Raw genomic sequence first — 14,186 nt, 5'->3', positions numbered from 1 at the left:
CCCAGTAAGATGATATTTGACAAATGCATATACAGTGTATCAAGACAGTAGAACTTTTTCATCATCTGGAACTTTCTTTTCTATTTTTCCCAGTGGTTTTTGAGGCAAACACTGGTTGAATTTCTTTTGTTTTGTTTAGTTTTCAGTTTGTTTTTTTCCCCCTTCTAGAACTTCATGTTAATGGAATCATTCAGTATCTAATCTTTCATATTCAGCTTCTTTCAGCCAACAAAATATTTTTGAGATAAATACATCTCATCTGTGTTGTGTCAGTAATTCTTCTTTTTCAGGATTGTTTTGCTATTCAAGATCCTGTGCATTTCTAATCAGCTTGTCAATTGTTATAAAAATTACCTTGCTGAAATCATGATTACTAAGGATTTGGATTAAAAAAAGACCAGCTGTTAGGTAACTAGGGAAGATGGAAATATTAAATATTGAGTCATTTAATTTTTAGATACAGTTCATATCTTTAAGTTTATTTAATATCTTTCAGCAAAGTTTTTAGATGTTTGTGTATATAGGCCTTACACATCTTGGTTTAAACTTTTTGCCTAAATATTTTGGGTTTTGGTACTATTGTAATGGAATTTAAAATTTTAATCTTCAAATTGTTTATTGCTAGTATATAGAAATATAGTGGATTTTTATAAGTTGTTCCTGCATCCTGCTGCATTGCTAAATGTACTAATGAAGTTGTTTCAGAGATTTTTTTATGTAAGCAATTATATCATTATCCAAAAAATGCAGGGTTTTTGTTTGAGCTTTCTTGAGATTATTACCAATATAACATATAAGTTTAACGTGTATAGTGTGATGATTTGATATACTGCAAAATGATTAACACAATAAAGTTAACATCTCCATCCCCTCACATACCCTTTTTTGTATGAGGAGTGATAACTTTTTAAGATCTATTATCTTAACAATTTTCCAGTATATAGTACAGTATTGTTAATTATAGTCACCATGTTGTACATTAGATCCCCAGAATTTATTCATCTTATAGCTGGAAGTTTGTATCCTTTGACCAGTATATTTGCCCATTTTTCCCCATTCTCTAGCCTCTGGTATACAAAATTCTATTCTCTATTTCTTTGAGTTTGGCTTTTTTCAAAAAAAGTAATTACATTTCTTCCCTTTCCAATATTTTCTTTTTACTTTTTCTTGCCATATTGCAATGGCTAGGACCCCCATTACAACGTTATTAGAATGATACCATTGTTTATTAGGTCATTAAAGTATTTCTTCTAGCATAATTGTTAAGCAATAGATTTCCCTTTAAGCACTAGTATATATTTAGCACACCCTCCCCAGTTTCTCATATAGTAGATTCATTATCATGTATTTCCCTAATTTATTTTGTGATTTCTTCTTTGACTCATGGGTTATTTAGAAATGCATTGTTAATTTCCAAATATTTGAGACATTTCTAAGAATCTTTCAGTTGTTTGTTTCTAATTTAATTCTCTTGTGACCAAAGAACTTCATCTATAAGAGTTCAAAGTTTTAAAATTAATTGACCCTTATTTATGGTCCTAGTATGTGGTCTCTTTTTCTTAATGTTTCCTGTACACTGAAAAGGATTCTGATATGTCCGATCAAGTGGTTGATAGTATCGTGCAGCTCTTCTTTGATACATGGATGGGGGGGGGGGGGAGTCTAACTATCCAGAGAGTTACTGGAGTTTCTGATCATTGGTAAGTTCATTTCTTGGTAAGTTCATTTCTTCCTTTAGATCTGTTAGTTTTTGGTAAGTTCATTTCTTCCTTTAGATCTGTTAGTTTTTGTTTAATATCTTTTAAAACTTTTTTTTTTTTTTTTTTAAATATTTTATTTATTCATTCATAGACACAGAGAGAGAGGCAGAGACACAGGCAGAGGGAGAGAAGCAGGCTCCATGCAGGGAGCCCGATGTGGGACTCGATCCCAGGTCTCCAGGATCACACCCCAGGCTGCAGGTGGCACCAAACCACTGCGCCACTGGGGCTGCCCTAAAACTATTTTTAGATGCATTCAGGATTGTTAGTGTTTGTTAATGTTACTTTTTCAGGAATGTTAATGTCTTTAGGAAATGTTTCTTTTTATCCTTGGTAATATTTTTAGTCTTAAGGCCTTATTATTTCTGATTTTATGTTTTATTAAGCTTATTGCTTGCATGAACTGTGTATTTCCATTCTTAAATATTCATCTTATCAGTGTGTTATATTTGAAGTATTTGTTTTGTAGATATTTTACATGTTGTATTCATTCTGACAAGTCTCTGCCACTTACTGGAATATGTGGTATATTTAGTGTAAAGTTGTTATTGATATGGTTGGATTTACCGTTGCTTTAGTCTTTACACTTTATTCTTTGTTTTCTAGTATCATCTGATATTTCTTCCTTTTCTATCCTTCCTTTGGGGTTAATTATTTTTTAGTGTTTCATTTTAATTTTTTGTATGCTTTTTTGCTTTGTCTCTTCTCCTTTTTTTAGGCAGCGGTTGCTTTCCCAATGATAATATTAATCCTTAGCTTTGCAACAGTGTAGCTGTTTTTAACACAAATTGCATCTACATACTTTTAGAGTTACAGTTTTTGCTGTAACTGATCATCTCCTTTTTGTAGAAAGAGAAAAATATTGTCTTTAACATTTACCTGCATACTTAATGCTTTCTAGTTCTCTTAATTTTTCTCAATGACTTAAGAATTTACATTTGTTGCCATTTCTCTTTACCCTGAAGAACTTTCCTTTAGCTTTTCTTTGAGCAAAGTCTGCTACAAATGAATTCTCAATTTTTGTTTACCTGAACATGTTTTTGTTTTGACTTCTTAGATGAAGGATATTTTTGTTGGATGTAGATTTTAGGTTGAGTTTGTTTTTTCTCCTGTCAGCTCTTTAAAGATGTTCTGTTGTCTTCTGGCTTCTATTATTTGTGATGAGAAATTGTTACTCATGTGTTCCCCATGCCTGTACATACATGGGTTGTTCTACTCTGGCTACTGTTAAAGTTAAAGCCAGACATTGCTTAAAGGTGGTAAAAACAGACTGTATTAAATAATCACGGGGGTAGAACTGAGCTCAATTTCGGTTTGCACAAAGTTGACTGGGAGAATGTAGGAGTGGAGCTGGGAGAATGAGTAGAGGCTTGCAGAGAGTCAAGGAAGTGAAAATTGCCCAAAAAATGGGTAAGAGGGTTAGTCAGTATCAATATGTTTGAGCCATCTCTGGTTACTAAATGCTATTTTTTGAGGTTAGGCTTCTAGACCATCCCTCTGAGGGTAATCTGGGAGATTCTGTCCTTTCTGATGACCAATTACATTTCAAAGGAATGGATTTCAAGTCCTTGAGAAAGACTCCTGAGTTGTAGGAGACACATGGTACATCTCAGACTGGGAAAGGATTTATAAGTGCAAGCTGACCTCCTCTAAGGAAAGGAGGTCAAGGGTCTACAGAAAAGTATTGGCAGGAACAAATGGAAAATTCTTTTGGCCGCCTTGATCTTTTCCAGACAGGAACTCAAAAAGAGTCTGGGTCCTACTGGCACTCTTGGCCTTAGGCTCCTAGAAGCCATGCTAGAGCTTGATCATGTCTCTTAGTGCAGGGGTTTAGATGGAGTCCTTTGTGCCAAGAGTTTTTGTAGTTCTCACCACTTTGAAGATTTTCTTTTAATCTTTTGTTTTTCGTATTTTGTAAATGATGTGCCCAAGTGTGATTTTCTGTGTTTTTAAACTGCTTGGTATTAAATGAGCTTCTTAGAAGTATAAATTTAGTTTCAATTGAAGTTGAAAATGTTTCAGCCATTACTATTTCAAATATTTCTTCTGGTTGGTTCTTGCTGCTTGTCAGATTGCATATGTTATTGAGACTGTTCTTTTTCATTTTTCCTTCTTCTGCTTAGAAATTTCTCTTGACTCATATTCAAATGGACTCCTCTGTCTTCTCCAACCATCAGGTTAATTTTTTATTTCTGATTTTATAATTTTCAGTTCTAGAATTTCCATTTGATTGATTTTTATAGTTTAATCAGCTGAGATTCCCATCTGTTCATTAAGTCCATCAACATATTCACGGTAGTTACTTTAAAATCCTTGTCAGTTATTTTGGGGATCTGTTTCTACTGGCTATTCTTTCTGTTGACTAGGGGGTAACATTTTACTATTTTTTCATAGGTTTAGTAATTTGTGCTTTTTTAAGAGTTTAAATTCTGTTACCTTCCTCTAAAGAGTTGATTTTTGTTCTAGCAGATACTTTTGGTCAGCCTCAAAGTCCAAATTGCTTGCCTCTGATATAAACAACAGCTGAGATTTCAGGACTTTGTTCTTTTAGACTTCCAAATGCTCATTTTCAGCAGGTTGTGTAGTCTCTCCCACATATATCATTGAGAGGTCATGATTTGAGCAGAGTTCTCACTCGTATTTTGATATTTTCCCCCCTCGTGGCTCCTTCTTTACAAGATCTTCCCCTTTCTTTTTCCAGCCCCTCTGCCAGCCCCATATCCATTCTCTGATTGTTTGTGCCATTCAGTAAAACTGCAATTTTCTGCTTCAGGTCTAGGTGTCCTGCCTAGCTTAGACTGTGGGCTGTCCTTAGATACAAAGCCACCTAACTGTGGCTCATCTAGTCTAGTTCCTCCCTTACAGTGGTTGTATTCCTTTTGATTTTTGTCCTGTTGGTCTCTCTCCATTGTTCTCAAATAATTGATTTTATATCTTGTTCAGAGGCTGTCATTTTTATCTGAAGGAATGTTTGCATAATTGAGGGTACTCTACAGGACTTCTGTTTGTGTCCTCTTGCTAATTGCAAACTGTTTCTATTGAGAATTTAAAATGCATTTCAGAATTTGATAGAGCCGTTTTCTCCTCTTTGTTCAAGTTTTCCTGGTCGTTCTTATTTATTTTGGTATGTTATACTTGGAGTAATTTTGTCTGAAATTTTTATTGAGGTTGAATCAAAAGCCTAACTTTGGCAGAATTCATGTCACTATGATGTCTTCCTGAGTAGGAAGATAGATACTTTTCTCTGTGCTGACTTTGCTTTTATATTCTTTAGTAACAATTAAAATGTTTCTTTTTGTAATTTTGACACATTTATCCTTACATTTATTCCAGGTGCTTTGTGTATTTTATTATAAATTGATTCCTTAAAATAAATATTTTTTCTAATATAAACAGGCAAAAATTTTACTAATTAGAAGCAAATTTAATATTTCTAAGTAAACCTTCAAATTTTGAAGAGTGATGTTACAGTAAACAGTAGGACTCCTGCTTAAACATAGCCTGTGATGGAAGTTGGAAAGTGGCTGAGTTAGGGTGGGGATCTAGGTCCACTTGCCTCTAGATTGATTGCATGTTCTGAACAACAACTGTTTACTGTTTTCTGATTTATTTCAAGGCTTGATTCAAGCCCAACTTAAGCTCTTTGTGCTCTCTTTTAGATTCTGGTTCTGTGTCCATGTCAGAATTAATTGAGTGAAATCTTCATTAAGCTCTCATAATAGCAGAATAGCCTCTTGATCTAATATTTTGTTAATTATTTTTGCAAGATGAAGAGTAAGCTGTATACTTTTCTTTCTGAGGTTTCAATGCTGCGGCTTCATCACATTCCAGAATGTAGTTGATTTTATCACAATTTAAACTACTTGGTGCTCTGTGTTTTTGGTAGATATTTGATAAATATCTTTAAAAGAACCATGTATGCCATGGGTGTTTTAGTATATCTTTGGAGAAAAGAGATTTAAATTATCCTCCAGTTTCCTGACTGTTTCTTTCTTGGGTTGTTTAGGAAATGAAAGATTTCTACAGCCTAAAAAGCAAGAGACTGTAAAATACCTTAAAAGGGTACTGGATAGTGTCTGAAAATGCATTTGTAAAAACCACCAAGTATAGTTGCTGTAGCCCCCAGGGCATGGCATGGGGAGTTATGTCTGCAGCCAGGTGTCTCTGCAGGAGGCCCACTAGCCCCTTCTAGGTGTGTTGCCAGGCCACAGGAAGACAGCACTTATCACCAGTATCCTTTGAGATGTTGATTAAGTTAGCTCATTAGTAATATATACATCTGGAGTTTAATCAGTTGCTTGATTTTATTTTAAAAAATTGTTTTGAAACGGTTCTTCCTCCTCTTTGAAATTTTGATGGTTTTGGAATATGTGAGAAATGGAGTTTGAATTTGTTTTCAGAATTACCTTTTGATTCTGATTGTAAAGGCACAGCTTGTGACCTGAGACGCGTTGACAGGCAAAAGTTTGCCCACCAATGAGAAGTTACTGTGAAATAAAGTCATGGCAAGGAAATAGGGAGAATTATCTCTAGGCTGCCCATGTTCTGGAAAGAAATGTAGAAGAAAAAGTTTGAGGTCTTCCTGGCCTGTTTCCTTCAGATGTATTGATTTTTGAAAACTAGATGTAGCAGATTTTTCATATTCATACTGTCTTTTAAGAATTTGGTGCTTTCACATATCTTTTGTCCTCGCAGCAATTTCTTAAAGCTTTTAAGGTGATATGTTATGTTTGAATGACTTTAGAATGCACTTCCTTCTCCTGTGTAGTAATAGGAGAGCAATAATAACTTTAATAGAACTGAATATGTAAGTTTCTCAAATAGTGTGAAAATCTTAACTTAAATGTATCTAATTTAAGTGAAAATTTTCCTGTATTAAACAGACCAGTTGACATCCATTTTTAGATAAGTTTTTTTAAAAACTAGATTATAAAATGAAGCAATCTTAGTAAGGCTAATGGCATAGGTATTAGTCTTTTGTTGCGAGTAGAGGAAATTGGAAGGGGCATTGTAAATATGATTTCATGAAGCTAGAGAGCATTGGTGTTCACATTTTTAAAACATAATCATAACTTATCTGGAGTCACATGTTCCATTTTATTGGCTTCCTTCATATGGAAAATATAGAAACCAGCACTAAAAGCCCGTGAAAAAGTGAAGCAATATATATATTTTCTGGGTGAAGGAAGTATTCTGTACATTTTCCATGTTTTACATCATGGTATTTTGAATAACCATGCTTCCATGTTCACATCAATTTTTTGTTTTTCAATTTATGCACAGCACTTGCTCTGAAATTTGGGGACTGAGTACACCAAATACGATAGATCAGTGGGATACAACAGGCCTTTACAGCTTCTCTGAACAAACCAGGTGAATATTCTGCCCTCTATGGAATCCTAGCCATCTTGGGGCGGGGGGCTGTTTTGGAAGACCTGTTAACGGGTTGCCTAGGATGTTTCCTTAATGTAAATAAGGCATGCATTTAAAATACCTGCCTGCCAGTATTAACGATATATGAAATGTGTCAGCTGATGTTTTGATCAATGAAATTCTAGCTTTGAATCTTCTTTAAATTATTGCATCCCCTGAAGAATAGGAACTTTGATAAGTATATTCTCATTTGAGTTTGAGATTAGATTATAATCTGTTGTTGGCCTAATTTTCAAGTAGAGCTATAACCAGTTTTTGCTAAATTTCTTGCTATCATCTAAATCTCATCTTCTTTATACTAATAAATGCATAGTTATTTACCAAACCCCTTTTATCACAGTTAACGCTAGGCTAACTCATTTTATGTTCTCTTTTATTTTAAAAATCACCTTATTCTCTTTTGGAACATACTGGTATTGTCCATTTCATCTCATTGTATTCATCACCATCTGCATTACTGTGTGAGCTCTAGAACTACACCTTGGTACTCAAAACAATCACAACTGGGTAGTGAGCTACATTAGTTTGAGTAAGTTACTTTACATCATTGTTGGTACTCACCATTCTTCACACTAGTTCCTTTTTTTGATAATTCAGTCACCTAGAGTATTAATGCCCTTCAAAGCATCCCTAGATAAAGTTTGATTTACTCAAGAATAGAAATTGACAAAAAGTTTTTCAAGTATGCTATATGGTCCTTTTTTAAAAAATCAATTTTTTCCCAAGTGGTTAGCCATTCATTGACATTCGAGTCATTTATGTAGCATATTTATGAGAAACCTCTGCTAGTGCTGCTTACTTTTGTAGCAGACCCATCAAATAGTACATTTTTCTTCCTTTGTACTCACTAAAACTAACTAAATGTCTGTCATTCCTTTCTTTATGCTCTTATTGTATTAATGTAGCCCAATCAACTGCATCTACTTTGTTTCTAAACCTCCCACCTTTCTTTCCCCTTGCTTCTCAACAGGTCTCTGGATGGCCGTCTGCAAGTGTCTCATCGGAAAGGACTACCACACGTGATATATTGCCGATTGTGGCGCTGGCCTGACCTTCACAGTCACCATGAACTCAAAGCAATTGAAAACTGCGAATATGCTTTTAATCTTAAAAAGGATGAAGTATGTGTAAACCCTTACCACTACCAGAGAGTTGAGACACCAGGTAGAAAAATTGGGGCTTTTCCCTTGTTTTAAATTAAATGCTTAAACTTAAGTATATTAGATGCTCATATGTAATTGCCCCTGGAAAACTTTGGTGTAAAATTCTAATAAATTACCTGAAATTCAGTGTCTTATTCACTAGTAGTTTAAAGTACTTTTTAAATGTTTTAATTATGAAAAATGAACCTTAGGTTCATTCAACCTTAGGTATGTCCGTTTCTTGGGAGAACACACCATTTGACCTCAGAGTTACATATCTAGGAAGTTCTAATCCCTAGATTCACAGTCTGCTCGGAACTAACCCGATGGACTGCTTTACCTATGTGCTGCCCAAGCTGCATTCACTCGTTTTGTTCTTTGAGCCTCTTTTTGAAGTATTTTAATGTCATTGTTTGCATGAAAGCAAATGAGTGAAGCTCATGGCAAGACTTTTAGTTTAGTTAGCTGTGTACTTGAAACTTTTAAAGAGCACACAGCTATATTTTTAGAAATGTCCTAAATCTGACTTCCTGTGAAGGAGGGTCTATCCACACCTCCCAGAATGACCTTGCTCCTCAAAGTACAGGATAAATGGGAACTTGGAAATTTAGATGCTGGACTACATGGCGAGTTAAATCAGATTTGTCAATTTCTCAGTAACTGGTATAATGCCAAGTTGGTAAACCCTAAATTTTAAAAAATTAAGCAGGCCACTTTCTTCTTTTTTTTAAATGTGTGTGAAATTTTTCAGTAAAGGTCTGGTGTGGCCCCCTCTCCCCCGGTGCCCATCCTTTGTTCTTTGCTGTTAACTTGGATCCCTTTTATCCTTTTAGTTTTGCCTCCGGTATTAGTGCCACGGCACACTGAGATCCTAACAGAACTGCCTCCTCTGGATGATTATACCCACTCCATTCCAGAAAACACTAATTTCCCAGCGGGAATCGAGCCACAGAGTAATTACATTCCAGGTATTTTTGCCTTCCCGAGTCTCCTAAAAATTGGGATGGATACAAATTTTATTCATAAACTTGCAAGTATTCATAAATTGTGGTTTGACTTTTAAAAAAAATGTTTCTGGATTTTGAATAGAAAAATCTACTTTGTTGATTGATGATGTTGTGAGCTGTGTAAGCCTCATATCTGAAACAGATAGGCCTGGAGAAGTTATACTTTATATTTCGTTTTCTTTTGCAGTGGCTTTAATCAGAGTACTGTGAGAAGCAGAAAAGCAAAGATCTTAGTAAGTTTGTCTTAGTTGTTGAAGCTAAGAGAGATGCAGAATGTAAGCAAAATAAGTTGAACATGAAAGCCATGTTCCTGGAACAAGTATCACTAAAAATCTACCAAATAATCATTTTCATAGATAGTTTGATAATGGTCAAGAGAAATGGAACATTTCTGTAGGAGATGGAATATTTGATTTCTAAGATACAGCAGCACTGCTGTACTGAAAATCATAAATCCTCTAATTTAGTTCTTTTTCATCTGGGCTTCAGTAACCTCTGCTGAAAAATAGATGAATTTAACCACATGGTTCTCAAATCCCACTCTAATTACTATTTTATGTGATCTAGTAGTATGCCATGAGGCAGTTTTAGTTTTCACTATTTTTTTTTTTTAGAAGAACAGCTAACATTTTCTTACTTTCTTTGTGTTTTCCTTTTTTTTTTTTTTTCCTAGCCAGAAACTAAAGGTATAATAGTAGGATGAGGATTAAGTTATACATTGGATAGTTTAGTGTCTCAGTTTTTTTCTTCTATTGTAATATTTCTCCATTCCACTCTTACTTGCTGTAAGGAACTTAGTTTCAGGTACATTTAAAAAAGATCAATGTGTCTCATGGAAATAGTGCTTGTTCATTGAAGACAATTTTAAAAACATAACCCCCCCAAAAAAAGGATTTTTAAAAATAGCTCATTTTAAAGGTAGAAAGCGTTTCCTGATTGTTTTAATGTACATCTTTTCCAACTATTATTTTACTCCAAAAGAGAGTTTAAGACTCCCTTTTAAGTTGACAGGAAGCAAACTTTTTGAGAAGTCAGGAGAGAAAGGCATAGAGTGGAGTGGAGTGTGTGGACTAGCAGGGGAGGGCAGGACTGGACCAGGCCACTTGCTTGGGAGAAGACTTGGGTGGAGGTAGCTATGTGTGTGTGGTGTAGGTGGTGCAAATTAAGTCTTTGGTGTGGGAATTTGTATTATTCAACGATACTCCGAAAACGTGGTGTATGCATATAGTCTTGTAAGACACCTCCCCAGTAATTATTTGGAAGGATGTTAAAGTGATTAATGGCTTTTACTTGTGGAGATGTTTGGATTTATTTTCCTTTCTTTCTTTGTTTAGATTTGGTTTATTTTACAAAGTTGGAAATCAAAAGTGGGTCACAACTATTTGCTTTTCTGGACAATGGGGCTTTGCTTGGTGCCGAATGATAGTAAAAGCTAAAAAAACGGACACTTTTTGTTCCACTTTCAAAGAAATTTTAGTATTTTCTCCAAAATGCTTAATAGCTTTATTATTTATTATTTTGTAGATAATAATGGAGAAAAGTAAAACAGGATAAAGCATTTAAAAATTCAGTATTTCTTCCTGTTTAGATCTTTGAGACATGGGTGGTTAAACTGACAAAACCTAGCCCTGTTTAATTTTGTTAGCTCTAACCTTAAGATCATTCATATTGATATGTATTCATCTTGTTTTTGTGTTCTTTATTGTTTGAGCATATGAAGGTATTTTATCTTATTCTTAGAATTTCATAAGGATTTAGGGTACTGACACTAAATGAAGACTTCTCTACTTAAAGTTCAGATTTGCACTCAGTGTATTGAAGGGAGAATGTGAAGGCTTTGGGGAAGGAGCCCTCTCACCCACATTTCTCCCTCTCTGTTTTGATAATTACTTATCTTGAATTTTCTTACAACTGCCCAGCCATGTAAATGTTAAACTGTTGATAATCACTTAAACTTATTTTTCTTCCTTGAAATTATAATTGGTAAAATTATATACACATGTATTTATTTTACATGAAGTTCATTCAGCTATTCAGACGCCTCCTGAATGTAAACATTTTATTCATTAAGCATGTTGGAAGTGGCACACTAGAATCTTCTTTTCAGGGAGTATTTTGCCTCAGGTTTGTGCAGTAGTTTATGTTTGAATTTAAATTTCTGCTTCAAACACTCAGGATTTCCTGGTTAGAAATCCCTGGAGAAATATACTTTTTAGGAGGAATTCAAGCTAGACTTGTCCTGAAATATATTACTGTATTTTGCCCTGAGAACCCAATGTAAGCCCATATTACTTTGTGACCCGAAATCTCATGAATGTTGTGTGTCCTTCAGTCATCTCCTAGGTGTATGCATCCATGATGGCCATTAGTTTAAAAAAAAAAAAAATGTAGGTACTAATTCCTTTGAAGCATACTGATTCAGAACTGAAGCATCTTGGAAGTTCTATTTTTGGCTCTTGCCCCAGAAAATATACATATGGGAATGAGCCAGATATGTAAATACTAGCTAAGAAAATATGCCTAGAGAGCTTGATTATATTACAAATAGGCTTTATGGATTCACCTGTAAGATTTGGATCAGAACCTGAATCCTAAGCCCTCAGAACCAAATAATTGCACTTTATAATAATGCTATATAATATTCATATTGATTCTTTGGTTATCTTTGATAGCTAGGAAAAAGGTGGTGCTATTGATTCATTTGCAACTCTGCTTGATTTGTTCTAAACTTTTGTAGAAACGCCCCCTCCTGGATATATCAGTGAGGATGGAGAAACAAGTGATCAACAGTTGAACCAAAGTATGGATACAGGTAAAACCTATCTTTCCAAATTCCACAATAATGAGATACACATTTATGCTCAGTTTGAGACCCCCAAGAATTACCTGTGACTCTTTAATGTAGAGAAGTTGGGACATATATTACAAAAAGAACCTTCTATATTGATGTAGTTATATTTGAACCATCTAAGGGAGGACCCTGTTGTCAATGAAAAAGTAACACATGCTACTCTGCAGAATAATTGTTACAGTTTTCTCTCATTAGATTATATGAAAATTTGAGAGCACTCCAGTACTTTTCTGTTTAAGTATTCTGTGCTTCTGTTCAAAGTTTTAGTTACCCGATGAATAAATGTCTTTGTGATGAAAAACCATAATGAGCCCAGTAACAGATTTTCTGAGAAATACGGAGGTGGGAGATGGGGATCAGATTTTCAGTGCTCTTTTAACTTAAGAGTGAGTTCTCAAGGGTAGGAAATTGTTTACACAAAATACCTTGTACCTGACCTAATTCAATTAATTTCTAATTTTTAGCTATGGGCTCCAGACACAGTGGAGAAAAAGTTTTTAGCAGCATGTCAAAGCTTTCAAACAGTTATTATGTAATAAAATGTATAATCTGCCAGAACTAATTAGGTTACCAGGGAAGTAGCTGTGGTGTCATTGTTAATTGTCTGGTTTGCTCTGTACCACCTGTCTGTAATCTTAAGGATTGGATATTTTAATATCACAGCCTGTCATTACACCATCAGCTTTCCTACACAGTTTATACTAGAACATTCTATAATTATGATAATCTAAGTTATTCTTAAATGAATTAACATTGACAGGAGTGGGGGGGCTGGGCACCGGCTTTTACAATAATTCTGTTGTTTAAATCTTTCTGCTATTAGACTTCCAGATAAACTTCTGCTGTAGCTTATCATACTTGTAACTGTTCAGAGTAGTAGATAACCAAGAAATGCAAATAATCTAATGATCATTGGAAATAACATGTACATATTAATGCAGATGTCCTAACTGCACATGATATTTGACTTTCCAAATATATCTTCCTAACACACCTGTATCGCATAGATCAGTATTCCTGAACCAGCCATGTTCCTTTTTGGACCACTGCCATTGTGACATTCAAAAGTGAATGCCAGAAAAAGATGCTCAACATCATTAGCCATCAGGGAAATGCAAATCAAAACCACAGTGCCATACCACTTCATACCCACAACAATGGCTATGATCAGAAAAGGACAGTGGCAGGTGTTGGTGAGGATGTGGACAACTTGGAGTTTCATTTGTTGCTGTCGGGAATGCAAAATGGTTGGGTTGCTTTGGAAAAGTTTGTTGTTCTTTAAAAAGATAAATATAGAATAATTGTGTGACCTAGCAGTTTCACTCCTAGCTATATACCATGAAAATTGAAAATATGTACACAATTATGAACTTGTACACAAATGTTCACTGAAGTATTACCCATTCTAGTCCAAAAGTAAAAGGAACCGAGTTGTGCATCAAATGATAAATGGACAAATGAAGTATATTTCTATGTCAAAATATTATTTAACCAGATAAAAGAACGATGTACTGATACATGGTACAACATAGATGAACCCTGAAAGCATTATATTAAGTGAAAGAAGCGAGTCACAGAAGGCCACAGGGATTCCAGTTAGTGCATAAATCCCTGTTTGATCATAGAGCTGTGGTGCAGGGGAGGAGCAATAAGGTTGAGATAATCAGTGGTTATGCTAAAGGGTCAAATTTGAGAAGGGGAAACTAAATGGAATCAACTAAAATGGATTCAGTGTTCTGGGGCTTGCTTTGAACCTAACATATTTCTTATTCTGTTTCAGTGGGGAAATGTTACTTTTTTTAAAGAATAAATGTAAATTATTTCCTGTAATGACAGTGTGCATATTGATTCATGAGAGGCTAAAAGTTGGTTTAACTACCAGTCTTCTACCTGCTATCCATTTCTCTCTCAGCACCATGGCAAAGTTCTGATGTAGGACCACAATTTAGAATTAAATTTTAAACTTTAAACTCTGGTTTTTTAGAATTGTAGG

At 34.7% G+C, this 14,186-nt stretch overlaps 1 protein-coding gene across 1 annotated transcript in view; it reads left to right on the top strand.

Moving 5' to 3' along the window:
* Positions 1-14,186, top strand: part of SMAD2 (SMAD family member 2) — a 78,317-nt gene that overhangs the window by 42,979 nt on the left and 21,152 nt on the right. Inside the window, exons 3-6 of the mRNA XM_041744192.1 lie at positions 7,044-7,133; positions 8,164-8,357; positions 9,169-9,303; positions 12,080-12,154. Of these exons, the coding sequence (XP_041600126.1) occupies positions 7,044-7,133; positions 8,164-8,357; positions 9,169-9,303; positions 12,080-12,154 (494 nt within the window). The remainder of the gene's footprint in view (positions 1-7,043; positions 7,134-8,163; positions 8,358-9,168; positions 9,304-12,079; positions 12,155-14,186) is intronic.

Source organism: Vulpes lagopus, chromosome 1 (genome assembly GCF_018345385.1).
Source record: "Vulpes lagopus strain Blue_001 chromosome 1, ASM1834538v1, whole genome shotgun sequence".
Lineage (NCBI taxonomy): Eukaryota > Metazoa > Chordata > Mammalia > Carnivora > Canidae > Vulpes > Vulpes lagopus.
The sequence above is the reverse complement of the archived record's forward strand: the minus strand, read 5'-3'. Positions and strand labels throughout refer to the sequence as shown.